This window comes from Saccostrea echinata, unplaced genomic scaffold, assembly GCF_033153115.1.
Source record: "Saccostrea echinata isolate AGI-Se365-2 ecotype Australia unplaced genomic scaffold, CSIRO_AGI_Sech_v1 ptg000010l, whole genome shotgun sequence".
Taxonomy (NCBI): Eukaryota; Metazoa; Mollusca; class Bivalvia; order Ostreida; family Ostreidae; genus Saccostrea; species Saccostrea echinata.
This window is the reverse complement of record NW_026889759.1, coordinates 1,851,478-1,865,459: the sequence shown is the minus strand read 5'-3', so window position 1 is coordinate 1,865,459 and position 13,982 is coordinate 1,851,478. Positions and strand designations below refer to the sequence as shown.

General features: G+C 36.6%; 1 protein-coding gene across 2 annotated transcripts in view; it reads left to right on the top strand.

Annotated features, from left to right (window-relative positions):
* LOC133184122 (uncharacterized) overlaps positions 1-13,982 on the top strand; it is an 80,959-nt gene that overhangs the window by 7,535 nt on the left and 59,442 nt on the right. For both annotated transcript variants that reach the window (XM_061318986.1, XM_061318985.1), the window contains exon 2: positions 13,404-13,565. In XM_061318986.1, coding sequence (XP_061174970.1) covers positions 13,404-13,565 — 162 coding nt within the window. The remainder of the gene's footprint in view (positions 1-13,403; positions 13,566-13,982) is intronic.

The window sequence follows — 13,982 nt, the reverse complement described above, 5'->3', positions numbered from 1 at the left end:
TCAATTCATGATCTTTGCCTGCATCAGCTCCTCTCACTGCTCTAGTGTCCAAAGCTGATGTTATCGGTTGTTTTGATAGAAGTACATGATCAATTTGGTTTTCAGTCTTTCCATCAGGTGAAATCCAAGAGATCTTGTGTCTTGGTTTATGAGGGAATATTATTCCTGTGATCATTAAATAGTTGATCTCAAATATATCCATTAATTTCCCTTCAATTTGTTCACCTACCCCATGTTTCCCCATAGCATGACTTTTATGATCTTTGTTGTTGCTGCCAATCTCCAATTATGGCCAGTGAAATATCGTGTATTGGAATGCTGTAATTGACTTCATGTAATTGCTCAAAAATGCCACCTTTGTCTCTTCAGGACTTTCATTTGTAGGAGAATACACTTTGATCAGGCTTATTATCGGCCGCAGGAGCGGTCGATCTATTTGTGGTTGTGTTAGAAAGTGCACATGGGGAAATCTTTATTGGTTCAGTGAAATAATTCGTTAATGATAACATGCATAAAAATTATATGAGTAAGAAATTTCAAAAACTTGCTTTCAACTAAGTTTTAATGGTTATTATAAAGTTTCAATTTAATTTTTATTTCTCATCAGTTAATTGTTAATTTATGACTACATAAAAAGGGTTAACAATAGACACTTACCAAACTGGGAGTATGTAGGAAATGAACACTAATCGTTATGATTTACCGCATAATTATTACAGTGGTTAAAGTGGTAATAAAATTTGAAAAGATGGTAAAAGTAGTAAAAATTGTTTTGAATATACTACAGCTGCGAATGATACAAGGATAATTTTTCTACATTTTGCATTTATTATGTTGTTAATCACCGTTCTGTGCAGCATAGTCTGCAGAAACCATCGGCATCAGCAGTGGTTGATCTGGAGATCTGAATATAAGGAGTGTGTTCCAAAAATAATGTCATTTCACCTTCGCGTGAAAATCGTGTGAATATATTACTAAAAACCACATTGACACGTTAGATTGATCACTGAACAGTAGCAAAAGAAAATTTCATGTTCATAATTTCACTGACTTAGCTACAGTGTACATTGCTTTATAGCGTATTTATTACACTATACCCAAAATGACTGAAAAAGAGCAAACAATGTAAGTGAAGTTAGGGCCTTTATAAAAGGTAGGTCCTTAGTTGGCAGTATACCCCTAGATATTTATCGTGAGGTCTGTGATATAAATGAGAATGGTCAAATGTCTCATAGGTCTGTTTGTAGGCGGGTTGCTCACTAACACCTCAAAGATGCTGCTCGCCAAGGTCGCCTTGCAACAGTTACAACCAATAATAACATCGTAAAAATCTACCAAATCTTACAGAAAGACGCAATATATACCGTGAGGCAATTGGTTCGGATAACAAACTTGTCATTAGCACGTGTTCATGGTACTTTGAAAAAAAAAATCTAAAACTTAGAAAGGTGAACGCTAGGTGATACCTCATTTGTTAAGCGAGGAACAAAGAGAGTCCGTGTTGCAAATGCAAAGAAATTATTAAAATTGTATCCCAAATACAGGCCCGTAGGAAGCAATTTCAGTTGGGGGGGGGGGGGGGGCACAGCCATACATTTTCAGTTGAGGGGGCATTGTTAACTATCAAAAATTTCTTGACAAGCAAAAAAAAAAAAAAAAAAAAAAAGGTCATCAGACGTATTATTGAGGGGGCACAGGCATATAGTAGCTATTTTTTTTTTATAGTAATCTATATATCGGCAAAATTATTGGGGGGGGGGGCACCCCCCCCCCCCCCGGTTCCTACGGCCATGAAATATACCCAAAAGACTTTTGATAATTTAGTTACTGGTGATGAGACCTGGGTATACTATTTTGAGCCAAAACGTAAGAGTTCTAACAAAATCTGGGCATCGAAAAATGCAAAACGTCTTAGTATTGTTAAGAGATTACGAACCGTGAAGAAGGTTTTATATGTTATTTTCTTTGATAATAAATGCCCTGTCATGCAAATTCCTGTACCAAAGGGCAAAAAGCCACAAGTAACTTCTATAAAAATGTTGTTATTAAAAAACTGAAGAAATATTACGAAAATCGTCCCCTCAAAAGGGGTACGAAGTGTCTCCGACTTTTGCATGACAATGCGCCTTCACACAAAGGACGCATTGTGACCTGGTATTTAGAGGCGGCAAAGGTTACTGTCCTCCCCCCTCCCCCTCCCCCCCCCCGTTTACTCCAGATTTAGCCTCGTGAGACCCCTTTCTATTCCCCAAACTTAAATTCCACCTATCTGGAAAAAGATACAAATGCCCTTGGGTCTGCAATTTATCAGTATTGAGGAGTATGAAAAATTTCGCCATAAGTGGATTGATCGTCTAAAAAAAGAGTATCCAGGCCAAGAGTGAGTACTTTGAAGGGCAGAGACGAATAAATGTAAAACATATACGGTACCAATTTTGAAGCACCTGATGCGCATTTCGAAAAATTATGTCTCTTCAGTGATGCTCATGCCGAAAGGTTGGAAATCCAAAATATTTAAATAAAAAAGAAAAAAAAGTATTAAAAACTGGAGCCAAAAACGTCGAAGGATCAGAGCTAGACATGAGGGAGATAATCCTTAATTTTGAAATAAATTTCTAAATTTTACCACAGCAATTAAATAGATATCCGTATTTTTAAACTAATACCAAAGCATTTAGCTACTGAGCTGTAGAGACCCTCGGGGACTAACAGTCCACAAACAGAGGCCTCGACCCAGGGGTCATAATGTAAATCATACGGTACCAATTTTGAAGCACCAGATATGCGCATTTCAACAAATTACGTCTCTCCAGTGATGCTCATGCCAAAAGGTTAGAAATCCAAAATATTTAAATAAAAAAGACTTTGAAGAGCTGAAAAAAGTGCCAAAGACTGTAGCCAAATACGTCGAAGGATCAGGGCTATGCATGAGGGAGATAATCCTTAATTTTGAAATAAATTTCTAAATTTTACAACAGCAATTAAATATATATCCGTATTTTCAAACTAGTACCGAAGAACTTAGCTACTAAGGATCAAAGATTAATAACTGTGGGCGAAAACAGCCAGGTATCATTATTTTTGGAACGTCCTTCTTAGAGAGGCCGACATCTTCATTGTGATGACAAAACATTTTTATCATTTATCACTGGTTTTCATCTCGATGAATCAATTTGATGAAGAAATGCAGCTTTCTTGTAATTTGTGCTCTTTTTTCTTTGAACAGTCTGACAGTCTGAAATAAAATTGTTCACTCTCTTAGTTTTAATCTTGCACTTTCCTTGAATGCTTACTTGTGAAGGTTCTTTTATAAAATGCTCAATTTTGTTTGCTGCCGAATTGATGCTTTGCATCAAGTTAACTTGTTTTTAGAGTAATTGTATAGAATCTTGCATACATCAATTTCTCATTTATTGGTTTCTAGTCCATCAGGGACTTCTTAGCTCTTTTTGACATGTAAGCCACCCTCTCTTCTTGAGTAAAGCACTAGCTTCCTACTTTGAATTGTAGTTATGAATTGTAGTTATTCCATTCATGGGCCGTCTAACTTCACGTATTCTGATTATGTCCAGTAAATCTATCGATTTCTCATTATATGTGGGCTGTTTTCACCGAAACCTTTTTGTTGTTTAACGTTCCTCTCGAGAATTTTTCACTTATATGGAGACGCCACCACTTGCCGGTGGAGGGCTGCAAATTTAGACCTTTACTCGGCACTCAGGGACATTGAGCAGTGAGGGATCTTTTAGTGGCAGCACATACTGCGACACGGGACCTCGGTTTATACGGTATCATCCGAATGATCGGTCTCCACGTCCCGCAGTGGGATTCGAAACCGCGACGTAAGGATCAACTCCCTATTCCGCGACTCTAGAGCAAACGCTCTAACCCCTGCGCAGGCGACTCACCGAAATGTAAAAATAGATCTTACATTCCAACTTTTATTTACATGTTGTTTATTGGTGTGGATAGGGACTTCGTTCTTTGGACTTCCAATTGGCTTTCATCCACCTGTGTCATGTCCTCAGCTTCAATATTTTGCACAGTTAGAGGACTGGCTTCTCACAGTGTGTTAGTGTATCTTAAATTTTCGTAATATTTATTTTTTTACTCTGCCTGGTGATTAGCCTAGCAGAAACCTCCTGGACTCAGAGGGCCAGTGTTTTTGTTGCTGAGTTCCTTCCCTTAGCCTCGTATTCTAGGTATTTTAAAGGCTCCGGATACCAAACGTGGAAGTATCACATATGATTTGCTGGCAGAACCTGTTTTAAACGGTTGGCATTACTCATGCATTTATTTGTTTGCTTTGTTTGTTTGTTGTTTAACGTCCCTCTCGAGAATTTTTCACTCATATGGAGACGCCACCACTTGCCGGTGGAGAGCTGCAAATTTTGTCCTATGCTCGGCACTTACGGCCATTGAGCAGTGAGGGGTCTTTTTCGTGCCAATACCTACTGCGACACGGGACCTCGGTTTATACGGTCTCATCCGAAGGACCGGTCTCCAGGACCCACAGTGGGATTCGAACCCGCGACGCAAGGATCAACTCCTTACCTCGCGACTCTAGAGCAGACGCTCTAACCACTGCGCCACGCGGGCGAATACTCATGCATTTATAAGGTAAGACCTAGTGACATTGGAAACACCCACCCATTGAGACTGAATCAGTATTTGGTATACCTGTCGGTCGGTCGGTATTTTACAAAGGTTGTGAAGAGAGAGAGAGAGAGAGATTGTCACCCCTATCTCACACACTATCACGCACACACATACACAGTTGGAGAGAGAGAGAGAGCCAGACAGAAGGATAGAAGAAGTCCATAGTCCATGCAGATAGATAAGTAAACAAGTTGTATTTATTTATTTAGCATTACTCGCAATACTGAAGGGAGGAAAGGTTTTGGTTATAATATTGTGTCCAGGATTGGTGTACACCACTATGATATGCCAAGATACCGGTCTTGTAGAGGAGGATTTTCCCTCTAAAATCTTTTCCCTCGGAAAATTAGCTCTAGAGTAGGACCCCCACAAGAAAATGGGCTCTAGAATAGGATTCCCCCCACCAAAAAAAAGACTTTAGAGTAGGATTTCCCCTCAAGAAATCCCAACACCAGATTCAATTTTCCCGGGGGGATCTACTCTGTGTAATAGTTATAGAGTGCCATTTCCTCCATAGACAATCCCACAATAAAATATGCATAACTTGTGTGTGTGTTGAATGGGGGGGGGGGCACAGTGTTACAAGTGTCTCTTCTATAATTTTCAAATGGGTGCTTTCGCAATAGACAAGCTTATTGAAATTTAAAAAAAAACCCAATTAATTAGAAAGTCTAGTTGTGCATTAAACATTTAAAATTTCCATAGAAACATATGAAGTATGGAATTTGAAAATGTTTCGAAGTAACTGCCTAGTCAATTCTTTTTCAGCAATAAAGTCTTGTTCTTTTCGACTGTTCAAAATGGTTTCTGTCAATATATATATCTATATCTATATCTATCTATCTATCTATCTATCTATCTATCTATCTATCTATCTATATATATATATATATATATATATATATATATATATATGGTACAAAATAATCGGTTGAGCAAATTTTGAACTGTAGCCATGCAAGCAAAAAAGAAGCCTTTGATTTCGGGTTTCTTGATTTATCTTATATATCCCGTAATACACACTTGGAGATTGAATGTTAATTTTTAGCTCATCTGAACTTAAAGCTTTTCTGATCACATTTTGTCTATCGTCCGTCTTTAATCTTTTCACATTTTCCACTTCTCAAAATCTACTGAGTTAATTTCAACCAAACTTGCCACAAAGCATCCTAGTTTAAAGGGGATTCAGGTTTGTTCAATGTAGGGCCACGCTCTCTTTCAAGGAGATAATTAGGAATAAGTAAAATTTAGTGACATAGCGGTATATATATATATCAAAAATCTTCTTCACAAGAACCACTGTGCCAGAAAACTTGGAACTTATGTGAAAGTTTCATTATTAGGTGTAAATTCAATTTTGTTGAAAATCATGACCCCCGGGGGTAGGATGTGGGTAAAAAGATGATCAAAGTTTTACATAGGAAAATATAGGATTGAAAATCCTTTAAAATCTTCTTCTCAAGAATAACTGGACCAGAAGAGTTTAAAATACTTATGGGAAAGCTTCTTTACATATTGTACATTTAGGTTTCTTCAAATCATGACTCTCAGGGGGTAGGGTAGGGCCACAGTGGGCGATCAAAGTTTTATATAGAAATATCTAGGAATGACCTTTAAAAATCTCAAGAACGGCAAGCCAATGATTTGTCATATCTATATGGATTCATGTTCAAGTAAAGTAGATCCAAATTTGTTCAAATCATGACTCCCGGGGATAGGATGGGCCACAATGAGCGATCAAATTTATACATAGAAATATATACGAAAATTCTTTAAAAATCTTCTTCTTTAGAACAGCAAATCCATGATTTTTCAAATTTATATGGAAGCATCATCAGGAATTGTCATGCGACATGTACCAATGGACGACAATATAAAGAGCTAGGGAAAGTACATATTGTCGCCGGCAACAAAAGGTGCACCAGGAAAAGAGGATGACACTTTCTCTACAGTCTTCATGGGGGTGATGTTCTCTTAATGATCTCCTAAACATCTTTAGGGTCAATACAGATTCTAACTTTATTGTTCCAGGAGCTTACATCGAGCTTATCCAGTCAGTGGGTTCCTCAACGTGAACAATATAACCATCCGATTCCAATTCTCACGCTTTTCAATGATTCAAATTTTCTCAACTTTTCAATGATTCGTGGCTCTGAGAAAAAAGAAACACTGTTCTTGCAAGCCGTAGCGTAAGTACCAAGTAATTTCTCTCGACCCCAACGGTTTATTATTGGATTTTGAAGCAGAGCGCAAATACTCTCTTAAAGTTTTGAAAAATTTCAATTTTTTAGAAATTGACTCATTTTTATACCCATGTCAACGGCATCTATTTTAAAAATTTAAACCCCAGAACCTTGGAGAGACACTTGCACACCATTATTATGTACATGTAGTTTGAAATGCAATTGGAGAAAAAAATCATTTAAAATAAAATTCTTCCTTTTTGTTTCCATGGCAACAGTTGTCCAACTGATTACATTGTTCCATTTTTTCTTACAGAAGCCACTTTGACCAGATGAAAAGAATAAGACTTAAATGCTTCAAAATAATCAGTTGGGCAGTTACTGGAAAAAAAATAGACTTAAAATTTTCAATTTTCTTTCTTTGTATGTTTCAATGGAACTAGTTTCCTTTTATTTATTTATTTTTTTTTTTAATTTTGAAATGTTGAATGAATGCACAACTATACTTTTTGCGAGAGCACATGTGGGAAATTTTTTAGAAGGATGAATTGTAACAATTTGCCGCCTCCTCTCCCTTATACATACGTACAGGCATATTTTATTGGGAGGAAAATCGGTTCTGGAGGAAATTACACTCTATAAATATTACACATAGTAGAACATCCCTCCCCCGAAAAATTGATTCTGTAGGGGAAATCTTACTCTAGAGTCATTTTTCCATGGGGGAAAATCTTACTCTAAAGCTTCATTTCTGGGAGGGGATCCTTCTGTAGAGCCAGTTTTCCGGGGAGAAAGATTTTAGAGTGGGAAAAGCTACTCTACAAGACCCGGTGCTTCAAACATTATTTCTTCTCAAAAGAGCTGGACAGGGTATAATTTGTATTTCAAATTAAAATTGTTAGTTGGTGAATGTGATAACAATTATTTAGACACAGCAACAGTGCTTTTGTTACATTTTGCTTTTGTTACATGTGAAATGGAGTACCATGAATAAACTTTACTAATTCCATGTTTCTAGAAATAATTTCACAAAAGAATTCCAAGGATTCGTTAAAATTATAGTAATAGTTCTAGATTATTCAGTAATTGGCGAGTATATCTAGAACTATAACTTAAATTTAAGGTTTTGCCAAAGGTCAACATGTCCAAAAATTTATTTTTACAATATGTGGTTTATAAAGTTAAAACTTTTACGGTTTATAAATATATCATTGGTTAACAGATAGAAAGTATCACTCGATAACAAATACTTAAAAAAATATATTTATTGAGAAAATTTGTTTAAAAAATGCATACATTTTTAAAAATACACCTAATTAATTTCGTACTTTTAGTGAAAGCCATCATTGCAGAAACAATATATGTTTATCAATGAAGGGCAAATTGGACTTCGATAGTCTCTGGAAAGTTGTTTTCCCTGTTTATATTGTTCAAATGTTAAGATTTTAAACCGAAAGAACATTGCAAATGGCGGCTTTTATAGGGGTCTTGTCTTACCTGTCATGCTTTCAATAACAGCCTTTCAAAGACCATTCACGTCCAACTTGCCCTTAATTGATAAACATATGATGGTTTTCACTAAAAGTACAGAATTAAGCAGGTGCATTTTTTTTAAATATGCAAATATTTTGAAATTTTTTTTCTCAAAAAATATTTTTTTGAAATATTTGTTTTCAAGTGATACTTTCTATCTGTTAATCAATGATATATTTATAAACTGTAAAAGTTTTAACTTTATACCTCACATAGTTTTTGACCTTTGTCAAAACCTTAAAGGATCCTTGGAATAATATTTTCCCCCGTAACGTCAATAACCCTGACATTAGTCCCTCGTTGGTGTCTGAGAAAGTAATTCCAGGTTTACAAAGGTGAAAATTATTCATCTGAGTAATTATTCATTGAAAGCACTATTCCTCATGACCGTGAATATTCTATTTTTCACCATTTTTTTTTCGTAAGATGATAGTTATTCTGTTTTACGCACACCCCATCACAGCATACAGTAAGTCTGGAACTTGTGTTAGTTTTAAAGTGGTTGTTTGTTTTGGAATGTGGCACACTTCTCGCAGTCTTTCACAGGCTGCTCGATCTAGGAGTTCATATCAGGCCAGTATATCACCTTATGGACAAGCTGCTTACATTTTACAATTCCAAGGTGAGACTGAAGTAAAAGACAGAGCATGTGTGACCGAAGAGTAGGTGGAATCACAATACGCATGCCATTAAATATAACACCATCTATTACAGATAGTTCATTTCGGGATGTCCAGTAATCATGTATTATGAATGGAGTTTCATTCTTTTTGTCAGGCCCACCATTTATAACTGTTTAGTCCTTGTAGCTCAGTAAGGGTGTGCTTTCTGATGTCTTCTTGCCTCTCCCTGCTGACAGATAATAAGTCAAAAGCTCTCATGTCAGCCACATCAAGGTCCAGTTGATTGTTGGGGTAAGTAAGTTCGGGATAATGCGTAGGCTGTTACCAGATCCTTGCCTTTCCGATATCTAAAAGTAAGATCATACAACTGTAGCTTAAGTAGCATTTTCTGAAGTCTCATAAACACGGACAATATGTGCTTTTTGAAAATCTGCTCCAGCGGTTTGTGGTCATTGTTGACAGTGTATAGCTTATCGATGTAACAATGAAGTTTAGACGCTCCATGTACAACTGAAGGCATCTCTTTTTCAATTTGGGCGAATCGTTTTTCTATATCTGTAAGAGCTCGAGATGAGACCGCAATGGCACTGCCTTCCTGCATGAAGATTATCCCCATTCCATCTTTTCAGGCATCACACTGTATTTCTGTATGCTTGCTTACATCAAAGAGCCCAAGGACTTTAGTGGTTGTATAAGTAGTTTTGAGTTTGAGTTTGTCAAAACTCCTGGTGTGTTTTATCCCATTAGCTTTGAGAAGTTGTCTGAGAGGTGCATCCATTTGGTTCATGTTCGGAATAAAATTACAAAGGTACTGCACTAATCCTAAGAATCTCCGCACAGCTTACTTATTAGTTGGTGCTGGCATGTTGCACACAGCAAGACTCTTTTCCGGATCAGGTCTGATGCCTTCAGCACTAATAATGTGTCCTACGTATGGTAGTGATGACTTGCGAACTCTACACTTATCACCGTTAAGGCGCAAATTGTACTAAGTTGCTCTCCTCATAACAGCTTGAAGGATACGGTCATGGTGCTCACAGTCAAGACTTGCGATCAAAATGTCATCCATGATTGCGAATGCTCCCTTAATTCCTTTTAGAATTTGATCTATAATGCGTTGATAAATCTCTGGGGCTGACTTTATGCCAAAGGCCGATTGGTCGTTTCTGCTGACTTAGACTCCCCTAAGGGGAGTTTAAATCAGGGGAAACGACCAATAGGGGTGTTGAAAGTGCTTAAGTATGATGAGTCATTGTCAAGTTTAATCTGTAAGTAACCAGATTTGGCGTCAAGAACTGAAAATTTAGCACCATGAATGGAGGATTACACTTCCTCTTCATGGGGTGATGTTCTCTTACTGATCTTAACATCTTTAGGGCCAATACAGATTCTGACTTTATTGTTCCAGGGGTTCATATCGAGCTTATCCGTTCGCTGGATTCTTCAACTGGAACAATATAACCATCCGAATCAGATGAGCCTATGGCGCTAATAAGTACATCTCAGCTCGGTTGCGCTTCCTACAGTTTGATCGCCAATGGTCTGCTTTCTTACAATATTTGCAAGAAGTACCAACTGCTGAACATTTGTTGTGGTTAGCATCCAATCCACAACGTGTACAGATGTTTCTTTTTTGTCCCCCGCTTTCACTAAAAGTGGGGGATATTAATTTGGGTCTGTCTGTCCGTCCGTCCGTCCGTCTGTATTTCTGTCTGTCTGTAACACTTTCGTTTCCGCGCGATATCTCGAGAACCCTTTGAGCTTTCGCAATGAAATTTTGCATAGCAACTCCCTATCGCCTAAAGAAGAACTGTATTGATTTTGAGGTCATAACTTCATAAATTCTGTCTGTTTTAACACTTTCGTTTCCGCACGATATCTCGCGAATTCTTTGAGCTTTTGTCATGAAATTTTACATGACAACTCCCTGTGGCCTAAGGAAGACCTCTATAGATTTTGAGGTCAAAACGTCAAAGTTCAAGGTCATAAATTCAAAAATTCCGTCTGTGTGTAACACTTTTGTTTCCGGGCAATATCTCAAGAAGCTTTTGAGCTTTTGCAATGAAATTTTATACCATAACTCCCTATAGCCTCTCTCGCCCCTCTCGAAGTGTCCCACCCCTAGACAGAAAATGATAAATGTCCTACGGACCCGGTTTAACGATAGAATGCGTTTCGTGTATTGTCAATGTAGCAGAAGAAAATACGGGAGATAACTCTAACTCAGTTCATTTACTATGAAAAATCCCGAGAGTTCCGAATGTCAACATGGTGTGTAAATTTGAAACGAGTAAAAAACGTTGGTGAAAAAGTGTTGAATTCTTCCATAATATGGATTAAATTTTTAGATGAAAGGTATTTACAGTCTCAAAAAGGTTTGTTATGATTAATTTGACTGTTATTTTCAATGCAACTTTATTAATTTTCTCCAAAATCGTTTCGGAGCGATTCTGCAATTTTCTGCTACATTACGGGTATATGGGGGGCATTCTAACTGTGGTGAGGGTCATCCCGAGACACAGTTAGATTATTCTAACTATGCACCCCGTTTTTTATTTTATTTATTTATTGTATTAAAAGTCGCTTGGCACTATTTTTAGCACAGGGGCATGTGGAGTGTTATTACGTATAATACAGGTTGTCGGCGGACTTTATATTCTAATTACATATATTAGAACTGTTTAGTAAAGGCTAAATTAGACACCATGTATTGATTAAAATTTTGACAATATCGAACGTGAAAAAAAACATTATATGTGACTTAATGTTTGCATTTAATGTGGAGTATATTCAAGTGCCCCTGTGGTCTAGTGGTCTGATGCTCGCTTAGCAAGCGAGAGGCCCGGGTTCAATCTCCGGACGATTCTCTTTTTTTTTTAAAATGTTTTTTTTCTTTTTTTGGATTTACTAAATGATACTATTCAACATGTGAAATGAAAAAGTTATGATGTCTGGCGTGTACAAACTCATAAAATCATTATTACAGTGTGATAAATATTCTGTATATATTAAAAAGAATCTTCTATGTACATGGTGTACACATATTAAAGAATAAGCAATCAAATCTTATAACCATATTGGCTTTTTTTAAATTTGCTTCAATATACATGTATACATTTAATAATTCTACAAATACAGGGGAGCAGTGTGCCCCCCCCCCCCCCCGAACTGCGCATGCTCTTCTTTTTTCCCTAAGCGGGGGACACAAATTCTCTGAATTAGCTTGTTTGTCTTCAGCTTTATCTTACTGTCCCGTTTTCTTGTTTAAGACTTCTGCTGTTTCACGCCAAGTTTGGAAATTGATATTTCCTCAGATTTTAATTTCAATTGTGACTGAGCCAATTCATACTGACGCCCTATATCAAGAGTTTTGGCAAGATTCAAACATTGACCTTGATCAAGTAATCTTGTGCTTTCTTATGTGTCACTACTGCAATAACTGCATCAATGAAATAGGGAGATAACGAACAGTATTTAAGCTCAATAGTCTATTCAAGCAATACATATTAGGAGCAGAGCAAACATGGACCTCTTAAACATCAGAGGTGGGATCAGGTGCCACGGAGGAGTGAGCATTTCCTACCGACGGGACACCCGCCGTGTGCTCCTTGTCCCGAAAAACTGAATAATCCGTAGACAATTAGTGTGAAAATAACGGCCTAACAGTTAGTATGAAAAAACTTCAGTCAGTATTTGACTTAATGATAGATTGCTGACAAGGTCATTGTATCGACCATAGAACTTGCGAAATGATGACTTTAAACAAGACTGTTGTTATTCTTGTTTCACCAACCTGTTTGTCAATTGCTTGCCTCATTTAAGAAATTGTTCGTAGGTAGAACATGCTCTTACGCATCGAATCAACTGAGAGACATAAATCCCATATGCAGGTGATAAGGGTAAACGGCTACATAAGTATGGGACTTGACCATTGAAAAGTTGAAGTCATCACGTTTATCATAAAGCTTTGTTATTAGGTTACCATTAACATCTTTTCCTAGTAAAATATCCAAAGATGAAACAGATGTGTCAGACTCTGTTTTATCTTATATTTCAAGCTCCCTGAGATATATCGAGTCGACATATGAATAGAAGAAAGTACACGTATCGTTAATTGATAATACGATAATTGATAATAATCGATATATCTAAATGTTGAGTTGAAGGCCACAGCAAATGTTTTATTCTTCTCATGTATAGTACCAACTACGACCTGTATACAATATTAGAAGTAACCATACAAGTAAAAAAAGTTTATTAGATGGCTTCCAAATAAATAAATTCATTACAGTGCATGTATCCAGAGTTTTCAGAAAATCTTTAAAATTCTGATAGAACGATGATGAAATCTTAAGGCTACGTAATGTTTTGTTGTTACTTTTTTTCTTTCTTTTAAATAATGAAGAAGGAACCTGGAGTGATGCCAACTTGAGCTGCAGACTTCTCGGATCAAACGAAAGTGGGTTGTTTGAATTATCAGATGAATATGCAGCTCTAGTACCCTCAGATGGAAACATGTATTGGATAGCTGCAATTAAAAAGACAACAAAACCTTTTAAATTTGACCGTGAGTATGGAGAAAATAATGTATTCTGAAGTGTTGTATCTCTGACTAGTTATTAATATTAAATACAATTTTGATGATTTCACTTAAAAAATTATCACATCAACTGTTGAAATTAAATTGGAAATAGTTTAGACACATCAAATAAATGAACATTTTGCAAATTACATGTAGCTACTACAATGAATAGACTGTTGCCTTTTTCATTTAAATAAAAAAATCAATTTGATACGATTTCAAAAACTCGCATCAATGTTAATTTGCATTTTTATAAATGGGCTTATGTGGCAAGTAATCTGCAGGTGGTGAATGTGATTATTTGAGGTTTAAATGCTCAGGCACTTGTACTAATCACTGGCGGAATATGTTCTTGGATTTTGAAATCTGTTAGAAATCTGTTTCTAAAATTACATCGGAAAA